The 15073-nt window shown below is 43.5% G+C and overlaps 1 protein-coding gene across 1 annotated transcript in view; it reads right to left on the bottom strand.

Moving 5' to 3' along the window:
* Positions 1-13617, bottom strand: part of CNTNAP2 (contactin associated protein 2) — a 259111-nt gene extending 245494 nt beyond the window's left edge. Inside the window, exons 1-3 of the mRNA XM_053898623.1 lie at positions 13456-13617; positions 12292-12415; positions 5240-5410 (exon numbers count right to left, since the gene is read on the bottom strand). Coding sequence (XP_053754598.1) covers positions 5240-5410; positions 12292-12415; positions 13456-13617 — 457 coding nt within the window. The remainder of the gene's footprint in view (positions 1-5239; positions 5411-12291; positions 12416-13455) is intronic.
* Between the last annotated feature and the right edge of the window lie 1456 nt (positions 13618-15073).

Below are 15073 nucleotides of genomic sequence, written 5' to 3'. Positions count from 1 at the left end.
CCGTCACGTTCCACATCCCTACGCTTTTGTCTGTGCTTCTGTGTGCACCGTCCTCTCCTCCCAGAATTCTTTCCCCTACTTCTTCATCTAGCTAACATCTTCGCATGCTCTTTCTGACCTAACTCAGACACCATCTCATTTTTCTCTTCATTCAGGAAGGGTTACGTACCTCTCCTCTGGATGTGTAGACTACCTTAAGGCTATCACTGTCATTTACTGTATTTTCATGATCACAAGCGCAAAATCTGAATCAGATGTGTGAACTGTGTGCCCCAGTTTCCTTTCCATTTCTGTCAAATGTGGATAAAACTTGTTATAAAACCTAAAACTTTTAATATCTGCAAAAGCTTGAGAACAGCGCCTGGCACTTAAGACACCTTCAACAAAAGTCATATATCTGTGCCGTTATTAATATGTTTGAGTCCTTCATTAGATGAGGATGTTGGTTTTCCTTGTCTTCACCCTAGACTCTCCAGGGTCCACCCGCTGCCTCTGACCTGGCAGGTGCTCAGGTGGTGCCCTGATGATGCGAGGTAAGTGGTGGCCTATTGATGCGACGATGTCATGATTACCACCTTAGCCAGAAAAGGGATCTAGACAAGTCAAATAGCTCCCTAGGAGTAACTCTGACAAAATACATGGATATATCCATGGCTGTTAGTGAATATTTTCAGAGCAATATTCTCATCTCAAAAATACTAACAAACAAACAAAACAACAAACACAAAGTCATTTCTGATTCAGAAAGGGAACCACTCATTTGTGGCTTACCCTCTCCTCCTTGCTTTGGCCTGTTTCTCTCAGCCCCTTCAGATGTTCAGATTCTGGATCTCATTCATTTCCCCCTCCTTGGGGGGTCTCACTCTTTCAGACTGTCCTTCTTTCCCATTCCTCCAAACTCTTCTTGTTTACTGGATTATCCTTCTTAATGTATATGTGTGCTCAAGTTTCCACCACTTACAACAGCTATAAGAACAATGGCAAAGCCCCAGTCCCCTGCTCCCTATATCCACCTCTAGTCACCCACCCTGTCTTACTTTTTGACAGGGACCTCTACATGTTCAACTTGATGGACACTTTACATCCTTATTTTAGTGACTGCTCAGTTCAGCAGTTCCCAAACGCTATTTATTTGTTGTTCTTGAAATTCTTTTTTCATCTGATCCCTGGGCTATCACTGTCTTCCTACTTCTCTGCCCATCTTTTACAAGCTATTTTGCTTCCTTCTATCCCTTAAGTGTGGTTTTCGTTGTTGGACATCTTTTTTCCTGTAGGTTAAAAATTATACATTTGTCCTGGGCAATCTCATTCATGCTGCGGGCACCAAATACTTATTTCCTGATGAGTCTCTTAGTGATGATGACTCTCAAACTGTATTTCTGACTCCGCCCTCTCAGTTGGGATCCAAACGTGTGTATATAGCCCCCTTTAGACGTGTCCACCTGGATAGATACTATTATATTCTGCAGACATGCGAACTCAAAATATCCAAATGTAGTTTGCATTTTCCCCTAGAATGCTGTATTTCTTAGTCAAAGGTGCTCCACATGCACAATCATCAACACCAGAAACACTGGTTTCATTTTAGAACCTTCCTTTCTACTTCATTCTCACAGGCATTTTGTTAAAATTGGCGGGACCTATCTTCTAAGGGTCTCTCACATCTCTACCCCTTTGTTGATGTTACTTTCCTTAAATTCACTCTGCCCCATTGCTTCTTGTCTGCCTTTCCATCATCTCTCTGGTAAATGCAAGTCTTATTGTGTTATGCCCCCGCTCACTATAACTGTCAGGGTCAAGTTAAGCCACATCTGTCCCCCACCTGGAGCACACTGAGTGCTCTGCCCATGCTGGCCCCTCTGGATCCAGCTCTCTGTTCCCCAACACAGGCTCCCTGCTATAGCTGCACCCTTGCAAGTCCTTGGGTTCTGTCCACACACCCTCACTCACTGGTGTATACCTCCTCTTACGTCTTCCTTCTTGAACCCCACTCTTCCCTCACTTCTGCACCTTACTGGCTCCTGCTCATCCATCAAAACTTAATTAAAACATGACATTCCCTGGAAACACTCCTGTCCTCCAGTCAGGTGCTCTCGGACACTCAATGTGTTCTGGGAGGTGGCGCGGTTTGGTGTTAACAGCCATGAACTGGGACAGACAAAAAAATGTCTGGGGTCGAGCACCAGCTCTGCCACTTTCTAGCTGTGGGATGTTGGCAACTTACTTGCCCCCTGCCTCAGTTTCCTCATTTGTAAAGTAGAGATGTTAATGGTACTGCCCATTTCAAAGGTTCATTAGGAAAGTGAGTGAGATGATTTACCTAAAATCCATGGAACAGTGCCTGAGACATAGTGAATGCATTAAGTTGAGCTATTTTTATCATTGTTGTAACTATTGATTTACTTGTCTATTTTCCAAAACAGACAGATCTCTGAATTCCCTCTGAGAGAAAGAGACCATGCTTAATTTGACTATGTTCCCTCGGCACCTAGCACAGCATATGGGACATTGTAGGGACATCAATAAACACTCACCGAATGAGTGAGTAAATATAGCCAGTGAAATACAGTCTTAAAATTTTACCTGTAAAATATGCTAATGAGTAACATCAATCTAATTTTCTCATGTATTTTTTTTTACTTGCACAGTAAGATATTGATGGTATCTCATTAACTTAGTGTAACTGATTCACTGTTCTTAGAGGCAAGAATCTTCTACTCCTGACAGGAGGGCACAATGTAGTTAATTAACAGAAATGTTATTCTGGAAGGCATGAACTGTGTAGGCATGAACTGTGACAAAATTCCTTGGAGACACAAACAGAGAAACAAAATCTGAATTCCTATCAGAAAGCGATCAGAAAGCTTAAAGGGGAAAAAACAGCAGAGAAAGTGTTTAAAAGGGTGACTTCAGGAACCATCTTTCCTGAGCTTCCTCGGACAGCCAGCCATTGTCTGGGACAACAATTAGGTCTGCGGAGCACCTCATCGGGCAGGGGAGAGATGTGTCTGGAAGAATGCTCCATTTCCACCCGCCACCCATGCATCCTGCAGAGAAGAGTCTGGAGCGATGTGATAATGGGGCAATGGCGAGCCTCCAGGTTTGTTTGGTTATTTTCCATGTTCTTCATGAAAGCATCGCTTCTTGTCTGCTTTGAAGCCATTGCTTTTTCAAATACAGACACCTGCCTTTTTTCTCCCGTAGATTCCTTTGCACCTCAATGGAGATGCTCTATAGTGATGGGCATTGGATATCTCTGCCACTGAGGGATCTTACTTCCACCCTTAGTAACTGCTAGAAGCTCCAGAGGACTCTCAGCAGAGGCCAGCCTCTAGTCTGAATGTCCCCACCCTTCTTCACCGCAAGGAAACACTAGGACAAAAAGAATTCTATGGCAAAACGAGGCTAGAATTCACCCCCTGCCACAGAGTGTCTCCATACTGTGGAAAGACTGGGGCAACTTAGAGAACATCTCTGCAGATTTTTCATCATCAGAAATAATTGAGATTCTACTACGCAGGTGCTAAATAGAAACATTTGATCTGTCTATACTTGGTCTTGTCTTCTTTTCAACCCGGGCGCAGGCTTATAAAACATGGGGATACAAAATAAGGATGAGGTAAATCTAAGTCATCTTACAGAAGCAGACAGAATTACTCAAGTAGGGATTGTCAATTTTTTTCTTTGCCAAGAGGTATTTCTAAAATACAATCCTACTGATGTGGAAGTCAGAAAATAGTTTGATCCCATTAATTTTCACTGTGCAAAGTGAAAAATCACTTTAAAATAATTCTAAAGAGAGGATGATCATTTACTTTTTTTTTCAAATATTTTATTTTAAGTTATCTCTACACCCAACGTGGGGCTCAAACCTACAACCCTAAGATCAAGAGTTGCATGCTCTACCAACTGAGCCAGCCAGGTGCCCCTGACTGTGTACTTTTTAATTCCAAGGCTAGAATATTCTCAGTCTTCCCTTTCAATGAGATCTGGCTCAGACTAGATTTATAATGAACATCCTGAGGAATACAATATTGACACCTTCTAGAAGCTGAAGGAAATGCTTCATGAGTATCTATATTCTATTATCATAATGGCCCCACAAATCACCACCCCCATTTTACAGATCGGGAAATTGGGATTCGAAGAGATTAAGCAATTTATCCAAGGACTTGGATTTCGAGCTGAGAATATGAACTCCCAAGTCTGCTGATCACAGTCCACTATTTTACAAAAAGAATCCCATAGGATTATGGGAGAAAAATGTTGCCTGAGATTCTCTTTTTAAAAGACCATATTGCATAATTATAACTACAGAAAGAGAGAAGAAATGTTCCATCAGATATTTCTGGGGAATGGGTTTGTGTACCCGTTCTGGTCACGTCTGTCATCTGTGCTGATACTTTTTTGGTCTGATCGGCCAAGGGAGCTTGGCATGTGTCAATATTCCCCCAAGAAGTTTGTGGGCTGTAGATTCCGGAAGCCGAATTTCTGCCCCAAGGATAATAGGGCCTTGGAATAATGAGAACTGACCTTCTCATATCCAGCGAGCCCCTATCTTCTACAGATGGCATTCCCCAGACCACATGACCTGGTGAGGGTCTTTGGGATCCATGGCAAGCTGGGCTGAGCTAGGCAGTATCTGCTGTCACTCTGCTGAGGTTCGTTTTTGTACCCTTAGCTAAATAAACTCAGAACTGAAACCTCTGGAGGGTGTGTGGGTTTGAGGCCTCTGCTAGAAAGCTTCCAACTCAAAGTTTCTTCGTGTGACACAATCCTGTTTCTACGCTACTTTCTTAACTCATACAGATTTTCATTTTTATTATCCCTCTTTTCCTTATTGTATTATCCCTCCCAGTATCTTATTTTTTACTCCTGGTCACTTTGCACATCCTCTGTCTCCTCTAAACCCTGTCTCCTTGGAAAAGAAACATACACATACAGAAGCTTTGAATATGCACTCTTGCCCCATGTTACCAGAGCAATTTATTCTCTCATCTTCTTCTTTGAGTAGCATTGCTTGGGAACCTCTTAGTGTCCCTGCTTCCTGGGGAAGCAACCCAAGGGCAGGGGGCCAAGGTCTTTCTCCACGTTTGTGTAGCTACCTTCCAGCATCATCTCTGGAACAAAGGAAACCGCCGATGTTTGGATTCAATCAGATTACATAATCAGTGTTAGGACCAGCCTGAAGTGACAAGAGAGGAGGCCATTCACGAGTTGACAGAGAGTTTATACTCACATTTCAGTTCTAGTTTGATGAAATCTGTGTTGCCCAAGTTCTCAAGGAACACTCCCCGGGGGATTAATGTTTTGAAGTAGAAAGAAATGTCAGCGCTGGTCTCCCCTTGGAAAGTGGAGAAGTGCAGGTAGGATGATGGGTTTGGGAAAGATGCAGCGTTCCAATAATTCCCTGTGGAAGGAAAAAAAAAACCCAGGGTAATGTATATCTTGACAACAGGAGTAATAGAAAACACAGCCATTTCTTGCCATTTCTTAAGTTTTAATAAATTTCCATTGGCAATAGCCCTTGTCTCCTCTCATCCTGCTGAACATCATGGCACAAAATCCCCACAGACTTATTCTCAACTTTCTGAAAGTTCTATGCGTGTTGTACTTATGATTGACAGCTAGGGTTCCTACCAAGAGCAGCCTTGGAGGGACCCTAGGGGGTAAATGCCAATAAAGGGAAAAATGCAGAGCAGATCCTGGCACCACCGGGTGGGGGTTGGGGTGATGTTTTGAACTCGTGCATACGTACTGATGGCTTGGGTTTGGTGCAAGAAGCATCTGGGTTAGACCTAGAGGGATACAATAGGAATGGGGTCTTTGGTGTTCTGCTTTTACTTCTCATCCAACTTTGTCTTTGAATAACCAGCTCCTGCTCAGACATTGAGTACAGTTGTGGGGGAGGTGGGGGCCAAGGAAAAGGCAAGAAGACCAGGCTATTCATTTCCCCATCATCCCCATTCCAAACCTCCAGAGGCTAGTTGCCATAAAGGGAGTGTCTCCCCCTGCCAACCTCTTCCTTCCTGGGGACTCCAGGTGAGGACGGTGTGGGGTGCTGAGCTGAGTCCACCTGAGGGCTCTCCATTAGCCTCTACCCTTGAACTCATGGCAAAGACATGGTTGTACACCACTCCCTCATTGCTTGATAGTAGCCAGTGACCCCAGGAGAAAAGCAGTTCACAGGACATAATAAAAACACCAAACTCTATGATGCACATTCCATTAGAACAGATGGACCAAGAATTTAATACAACCAAGAGCTGACTCTTGAATTTACCTGCAGGGGAGAAATTCCTTTTGATTGTGCACGTTTCTGAGTATGTTTACTATCACAACTAAGGACAAAAATACATGGGCATGCATTAAAATAGCTACTGAAGCCTTTCCCTTTAGTACTAAACTTATGTTAACATCACCAGATTAGGCCCAACATGGAGTCACTCATGTTAAGCCTCACTTCGGCAACCCAAAACTTAAAGTTTCTACACCCTGTTCTCCCAGAAAGGGAAAGCCTGAGTCAACCAATTGGCTTTTGTCTGCTCAGCACAAATTACATGATGTGGCTCTAAGCCCTCCTTTCACTCCGTATAAGGGAAGTAACTCTGCTTTAGCCAATCAGCAAACTCCCAGTGCAACTTCCTTGTTCCTGCTCACCTCTGTCTATAAAAGTCACTTGCTTTGTATGGTTCTCTAGAGATATTTTCTATCGGCTAGATCGGATGCTGCCTGATTCATGAATCGCTGAATTCAAACCCTACAAGGTCAGTAAATTGTGGAAAATTTTCTTGTAACATCTGATTTTTTTTTCATTTTTTACTGATTTTTCCTTCGAAGAACACAATTAATCAAGTTCCCTCTGATAGTTTTTATAAACTACATTTTTTCTTTCTTTCATGCAAATTATGCGCATATGCAATATTAAGTTCAACTGCTATTTTTAAATAAAACTATTTTTGTGTTGGCACTGCTATACTTAAACCATAATTTTATTGTATTTTTTATTTTTTATTTTTAAGTGTCTTATTATTTATTTTTGAGAGACAGAGAGTGAGAGTGGGGGAGGTGCAGAAAGAGAGGGGGACAGAGGATCTGAAGGGTGTTCCACACTGAAAGCAGAGAGCCTGATATGGGGCTCGAACCCACAAGCCATGAGATCATGACCTGAGCCGAAGTTGGATGCTCAACCGACTAAGCCACCCAGGCACCACATAAACCATAATTTTAAATTAAACATATAATGTTGTTATATTATGAGATATTAAAATAACCTCTCATTTAATCAATGTTATTTGTTTTCATTCTTAGAGATGTCTAGGATAGAGTGACATCTAGATAAATGAATGGCAACTTATAACCAGCAAGTCAGCACAAAATATGTTCGTAAATGTCTTTATTAACGTAAAACAGTGGTGGGGATTGAATCTATTATTTAAGGGGTCCCAAAAGTCTTAGTGCAGTTTTGAGGTTTTGTTTTTTTTTTTTTTTAAGTTGCCATATCAAAGCTTTCAGCAGGAGAAAAAAATAGACTAGTTTCCTCTTGGGAAAGAAGAATATGGTATGATATTGGTTAGAATGATACATGTGTAAGTTGCTATCATCCGAGGGCTGAGTTCTCTTCCTGGCCCAAGATGTGGCTGAATATCTCCTGAGGGGACTTCGGGGGCTTACGTTTCCCAGTGGACTGAGAATGAAGGTCTCACAAGATAAAACCTAAATCAAACTAGAAGTTGCAGCCCTCCCATCGAGGAGAGTTCTAGAAGGAATGAAGCCCCATCCCCAGGGTCAGCAGGATTTGGCTCATCCTAACTGGGTGAGAGCCCTATAACAACAGAGGGGCCCCAAGAATCAAAGTCCTCAGCCATGCTTCAGCCTGAAGCAAAGCAATTCTGTCTCTTTAGGCTAAATCCCCAGGATGTGAATGTAATTAACATTTTAAAGTTTCATTCCAATCAAGTGCATTCCCATTTTCTGAGGTGGTGATGTATTAACAGAAGCGCAGTTGTCTGAAATGATTCTAGAAAAAGGAAAGCTAAAAGTAAAACATGTCAGTATTTATTTGAGGTCCAGGGCTGGTTATTCAGACAGAAATATCCCTGGAGAGGAGAAGGGCAGTTCAATCAGTTATTCCAGCTTGATGAAAGGTCCCCACAGACCAAAATTCCATTTGTTCTAATTCTATGCTCACTAAGCAACTTCTAACTAATTTGGCCTTTTGAATTGACATATTCACAGGGAAATTGAGCCTGGTGCAAACGGTGGTTACCAGTCATCCTTCCGGAAATGTCTGGGTTATCACACGATATCTTTTGGAGTTGTCACTTGTGGTATGCCCCAAGTCTCTGGATGAACTAAGTCCAGATTCTTGACCAGCAACACTGAGGACTTTCTGGGGACTTGTGTCAGAGTGGAGCTGTCCACTCAGGTGGTGCTGAAGGAGAGCCATGTGGTACAAGCAGAGGTCATTAGAAATTCTACTTATTTTTTAAAACCCATCCTTTAAAAGATCTGTTTTAGTCATACTTAAACATTTTTAACGTTTATTCATTTTTAGAGACAGATACAGAGCGTGAGTGGGGGAGGTACAGAGAGAGAGAGAGAGAGAGAGACAGAGACAGAGACAGAGACAGAGAATCTGAAGCAGGCTCCAGGCTCTGAGCTGTCAGCACAGAGCCCAACGTGGGGCTTGAACCCATGAACTGTGAGATAATGACCACAGCCAAAGTCAGATGCTCAACTGACTGAGCCACCCAGGCGCCCCCCAGTCATATTTATAATGTACATGATATATGAGTATAGTGGTGCATGATAGAATTGGTAAGTAAATATGTTTATGGGGATGTGGGCATGAAAGTGTTAATGAGCAATGTAGACAATGAGAAAGGTGGGGAGCCACTGCTTCAGACGCTGATGAACTTCTGTGAGGCATGTTCTGATAAGTCTGTTGCCCAGTCTCTGGGATTTTTGGTTACAACAAAATAACATGAGTTGTTTTTTTTCCTAGTGCTCATTGTGCTTCATGATGCAAAGAGCCTAGAGCATTATTATTGTTTACATTATTCCCAACTGGCCATAAGCTCCTTGAAAGCTGGGAGAAAACCATTTTGTCTCTATAACCTTTGGCTCCAGAACATAGTAAGCACTCAATAAATAATTATTAAATCAGTGGGTAATTGTATAGCCACTCCTCTCAGTTCTATCTAATTCCACTCCACATGCGATGTCCTCATGGGGCAAGATCTACTTTATGGTAACCTGAGTACTGAAGATACTAACTAAATATAAATAAAAATTAATGCTGCTTTAGCACCTCCTGATAACGGGACACTGTATCCTTAGCACACCATAACTGTTCTTACCTATGTCTTAATTTCTGTTTTTTTCCTACAGACAGACCTCATTGAACAATGCCATGAATTTGCAAGGATGATGGTCTCCTAACCTTAAGATTACTGAAATTGCTGCCATTTGTACTTGCTGTCAAGGTCAGTGCTATAGAGGGTCAAGTGACACTGGACGAGAATACCAAGTTGGAAATAAGAGATTTCATTGCAGGGCAAAGAGTAGTATCTCAGTAGTGTGGACAGGCAAAAGAAGGCAAGGTTGGAAAATGCAGAGCCCAATGCAGGGCTTGAACTCACAGACTGCTAGATCATGATCTGAGCCAAAGTTGGATGCTCAATTGACTCAGCCACACAGATGCCCCCAAGATTTCTTTTTAATGTTTATTTTATTTATGTTGAGACAGAGAGAGACAGAGAGAGAGAGAGAGAGAGAGAGACAGAGAGAGAGAGAGAACACGAGTGGGGGAGGGATGGAGGCAGAGGGAGAGAGAATCCCAAGTAGGCTCTGCCCCATCAGTGCAGGAGCCCCATGTGGGGCTGGATTTCAGGAACCCTGGGATCACGATCTGAGCTGAAATCAAGAGTTGGATGCTTAACCAACTGAACCAACAGGCACCCTGTTCATCCAAATTCTTTAACAGCCATTTACTTTAATCTCACCAATGATTATTTGGTATGGGATACTGACTTCAAAATTTCTAAGGATATTTTCTGCTGAGCAGTGTTAAAGAACTTCAATTTAAAATGGAACTGGAGGATAGAAAATAGAAAATCTCACTCACGTGCTCTTAGGAAAATAAAACATAAGGACACACATGCTGATTTCCCATAAATGTCCATTTACAGAAATCTGATAATGTTGGGATTTTCTTAAATGATAAGGAGTTGGTCAGGGGTTACCTCATAACAATCTTGGGAAATTTTTGCTTATGGTTTCCAGAGGCATGAACAAGAAATGACCCACGTTGGGTTGGTCTGAAAAAATAAGCTGAATTGAGCTCTTTTTTGTCTGACTGGACTGTTTTTTTCTGCTTGGGGAATTTTCAAAGCTGGCCTCTGTTTGTTTTTTATTTTAACAGATCTAACTGAACTCTCTCCTGTCTCCATCCCCTGCGCATAAATACAGCCTTCCCCAAACCCTCAACAGATGCCTGGAGCTTGCTACAGTCTGTGTGTACCAAATCGCAATTCTTCTGCTATTCCTAAATAAACTCCTCTTTTTGACAGTTTTGAGCTTACCTCAATTTACCCCTTTTTTTAGGTCGACAGCAGCAATTTGTTTTAAGCCTAGGTTTAATTTCTCGTCTTTAAAGTTTATTTATTTATTTATTTTGAGAGAGAGAGAGACAGAGCAGGGGAGGGGCAGATAGAGAGAGAGAGAGAGAATCCCAAGCAGGCTCTGCACTTCAACTTAAAATGCTGCTGTGGGTCTTGATCTCAGGAATGATGAGATCATGACCTGAGGTGAAATCAAGATTCAGCCACCTAGCCAACTGAGCCATCCAGGTGTCCCAAGCCTAGTTTTAATTTCCGACCTCAGGGTACAGATACATAGTTTTAACAATCCAGGGTGCTACAAGGGATAAAGGAAAATGCAACTCCCTGCTCCACCCCCATCCCAGCCCAATTTCTTAGCAACAACTCCTACACTTAACTCTTTCAGTTATATCCCTGTGTTTCTAAAGTATGCATGTGTTGATATTTATTAATTTATGCATTTTAAGTATTTTTTTAAATATTTTTTAACGTTTATTTATTTTTGAGACAGAGAGAGACAGAGCATGAATGGGGGAGGGTCAGAGAGAGGGAGACACAGAATCTGAAACAGGCTCCAGGCTCTGAGCGGTCAGCACAGAGCCTGACGCGGGGCTCGAACTCATGGACTGTGAGATCATGACCTGAGCCGAAGTCAGAGGCTTAACTGACTGAGCCACCCAGGCGCCCCAATTTATGCATTTTAGATATACTTGATTGACCTTCCCCAGATGCAAGATAAAGACTGAGCATTTTTAGAAGCCTGCCTGCCTATTCCCTTTCTCCAGATTCTCCCAAACTAGCAACTCACAGATTTTGGGTTCCACTGAAATTCAATATTTACATTTTTAGGGCTCTGGGTTATTCACTAATGAGCCGACTAGTAAAATATAATTATAGTTTCTTTTATTTGTATAATTTCTTTTGTTCCTCTGGAATCAGTAATTACCTCTTTTTCCATTGGCTTAGTTTTCTCTGTACCTGTCATAAATTCTCTCCAATAACTCAACACACCTGTAAAACTCTTTCCACATGTGTTCCCAACATCACACACATCGGGTGATCTAGCAGCCCCCTTTTTGTCCCTCAGAGGTCCCCTACAGCCTCTGACTTCCTGTTGTCAGGCCCACTGGCTCTTCTGAGGGTTGACACCCGGCTCTGGTCCTGGGACCTGTCTCTTGCTATTATTGCCGACCATGTTTCTGCTACTCTTCACTATTAAATGGCCAAATCAGAAGACCCCATGACTTTGAGCGATCCCTCTTTCTAGGTCTACACCCTCATTTCCACAGGCACATTCTCCTGTAGCTTTTTGAGAAAAGGAATGCAAGAGGTCAACTTTCTAAATCCTTGCTTTTCTGAAGAGTCCTTATTCTGCTTCCACACCTAATTGAGACACTCCAGAAAATTATTCTGCCATGGAGTTACTAAAGGCATCTCGTCAATATATTCGAGCTGTCTGTGTCACTATTGAGGAAGCTAATGCTCTCTGATTACTGCGTCGTGTATGTAACTGATGGGGTTCAGGGCATGCTCCCCCAAATACAGCACCTTAGCATATTGAATATTTTGAACTAAGGGAACGTAAGAAATGGCTGGTGCGGGAAGGACTCTCTGGCCCTCCCCTGAAGCAGGTCACAGACCCTTATGTGAGGTGCCCCCCTCTCCCTGAGGAAAGGATCACCCTCACCTCGAAAGACAAAGGGACACTGAGAGGAATCAGAACAGCCTTGCTGAGTTTCCCCCAGTTTACTGCTTAGCTCATAAGTGGTTCCGTCACATCTTAGCTCCTGTTGGGTAGGACAGGAGAGCTGCTGGCAGGGTTGGAGAAAGTGAAGTGAGGGTTTAACTGAGGCTGCCCGGACTTCACCAGTCCTCTGTGAGCCTCACCAGGACCCGACCTCCCATGGACTCCGTTCCAGACCCTGTTGGAGTTCGCTTCTTCTCTGCCTGTCAACAGTCTGGACTCAAGTAAGGAAGCAACTGGACATGTGATACACTGGAGACACCCCTATGACGGTGGTAGCAGCAGGAGCAGGGCATTTGGAGGATGTGGAGTTGGGGGAGGGGCACGGTGGGGTGACAATAAGCGACCTCAGGGGACTGCTCTGGCTTGTCACTTGGTGAAGTTGCCGTGGCCTGTTCCACGTGCAGGCTCCAGCGTCAGGGTCTGGCTTTACTATCCACACCCACTGGGTGACTGGGACAAGTTTCTTGATCTCCCTCAATCTCACTTTCCTTATGCATACAATGGAATTAACAATGGCACCTCTCTTAATGGGTGTTGAGAATCACAGAAGATAATCCACGAAATGCATTTAGCAGAGGGCTGAGCACAACGTAAGTGTTCAACACATGTTACTACTGCCATTGCTACTTCCAAAAGGACATTAACCATTATGACTGATGGCTTTGGTGTCACCTATGGTCCTGGGGGAGGATGGGAAAGGAGCTTCCTTTCCTTAAACAGCAGGCCAGCAAGCCCTGAGGCCCCTCCTGAGCCTTCCCTACCCCGCGGGTGAATTCTTTAAGGGGGAGCAGCCAACCACCCCTAGCTAAACTGACATAACCAATTCTGACTTCTGCAGCCAGTCGACTCATCTCAGACTCATACCCCCGTCCGCCATCTGTCCTGTTCGCCTCTCACCCTTCTGCTCCCTGCTCACTGGCTTTCAAACCTGTGCCCTCTCCGCTGCTTAATCTCCTCAGGAATTAAAAAAAAAAAATTCCTTCAGGACACACACATGGGAGTCACCTTGAGCCCTGGCGATGTGACATATGGTTTTGTAGAGCAGCCGCTGAATAAAAATCTGACGAACAAAGCAGTGGCGGGCACCCAAGAAAGCAGAGTTACCCACACACCGTAGAGCCTCTCATTAGAATGAAGGTACAGCAGAGATCCCTCCCCTCTGAGAGGGCAGGTAACCAGGAAGTGGCTGGAAGACTTGGCTTCTGGCAGACAGGGAGAAGATTGCACGTGGGCTCTACGGCCGTGGCTGTGGTTTGGTGAGGCCATGGCTGCGGGTGTGGCTGGACGCCACTGGCTCCCAGGTCCAGCAATTTCCTCAGAGCCATCCAGTGGCCCCGTACTGGGACCGCACCAAGAAACACAGCTATTGCTTGTGCTTGAAGTGGCAAGCACTCTCCAATGTGAATACTAGCGTTGAGTCTAATTACTCTGAAAATTTTCAGTGACCCCAAGGTTAGAGATGTGGGTATTTGAGTTACGCAGTGAGCCTTCTATTGTTTACCGGGGGCTGGGTGCTATTGACAACAATAAGCCAGATGGCTTCATTTGCATGTAGATTTGAGTCTATTTGTAGAGGTGTCCTTATGGGTAGAAAAAAAGGACTTCCTTAATTAAACCATTTTGTGCATTCTGGAAAGGTAAAAGTAGCTTTGTTCAGCTCCCTGCCTGATTTTATAGGGCAAGCCCAACCTCAAAATGAAGGGCTTGGAGGTAGAACGTTACTAACTTGTCAAGTTTCACCCCCACCAGCAAACTTTTTCCATTGTTAACAACCCACAGGGCTTGGGGGTCAACAATGTAAATTTTTCACCCTGTGTCTCTTTGCCATTTGGTTTCTTTGGGAAAGAATGGGGACAGGGTCCCACAGAGAACAATATGATAATAAAACCCTAGAGGTCATGATGCTGAGGGTGTTTCCTGCGCTGCTGTGAGCTGACCAATAGCCAGAGAATGGGGGGATGTGATGAAACTGATTATGTGATGAAATTCATCAGTCGTGGAAGTTCACACCTGACTATTGTCAATGGTGCACGTGGACAGAGTCCTACTAAGGAGGTAATTTTATCTTATTTTGAGTTCTGGAAACAGTTGTGTATACTCAGATTTAAAAAATTGTTTTTAATGTTCTATTTAGTTTTGAGAGACAGAGTGAAAGCAAGGAAGGGAAAGAGAGAGAGGGAGACACAGAATCTGAAGCAGGCTCTAGGCTCTGAGATGTCAGCACAGAACTCAACGTGGGCTCGAACCAACGAACAGCGAGATCATGACCTGATCTGGAGTAGGACGCTTAACCAATGAGCCACCCAGGCGCCCCATGTACTTTGGATATTTGGAGATGGGGAGCAGGTCTAAAACTCTCCAGGGTCTCTGTGTTAGATCCCTCAAACTTTCCTTATTGGGGTGACTCGTTATGCCTAATTAGTCATCCTACTTGTCATCTTAAATATAATGGGATTCAAAGTTAAAAATTATTAACCAGAAGTGGAGAAATGAATAACTAAGTGTGTAATGGAAATATCCGTGCCCTGTGCTCTTCATTCAAATTTGTGTGTCGGGTAAAACTCTAAAGGTTTCTGTGTGATCAATTCCAAAGCAGGAGGGAGTAGCAAGCCTGGATGTTTCACATCTTGGTGAGCAAAGGATCGGAGGGAAGATCTGTCTGCTTTAGCAAAAATAAGAGTGTTGCATCTGGAGGTTGGAGGACAAATTTATATCCACTACA

This window comes from Panthera pardus, unplaced genomic scaffold, assembly GCF_024362965.1.
Source record: "Panthera pardus isolate Hobbes unplaced genomic scaffold, ASM2436296v1 HiC_scaffold_9, whole genome shotgun sequence".
NCBI classification, from domain to species: Eukaryota; Metazoa; Chordata; class Mammalia; order Carnivora; family Felidae; genus Panthera; species Panthera pardus.
This window is presented reverse-complemented; position numbering and strand designations above follow the sequence as displayed.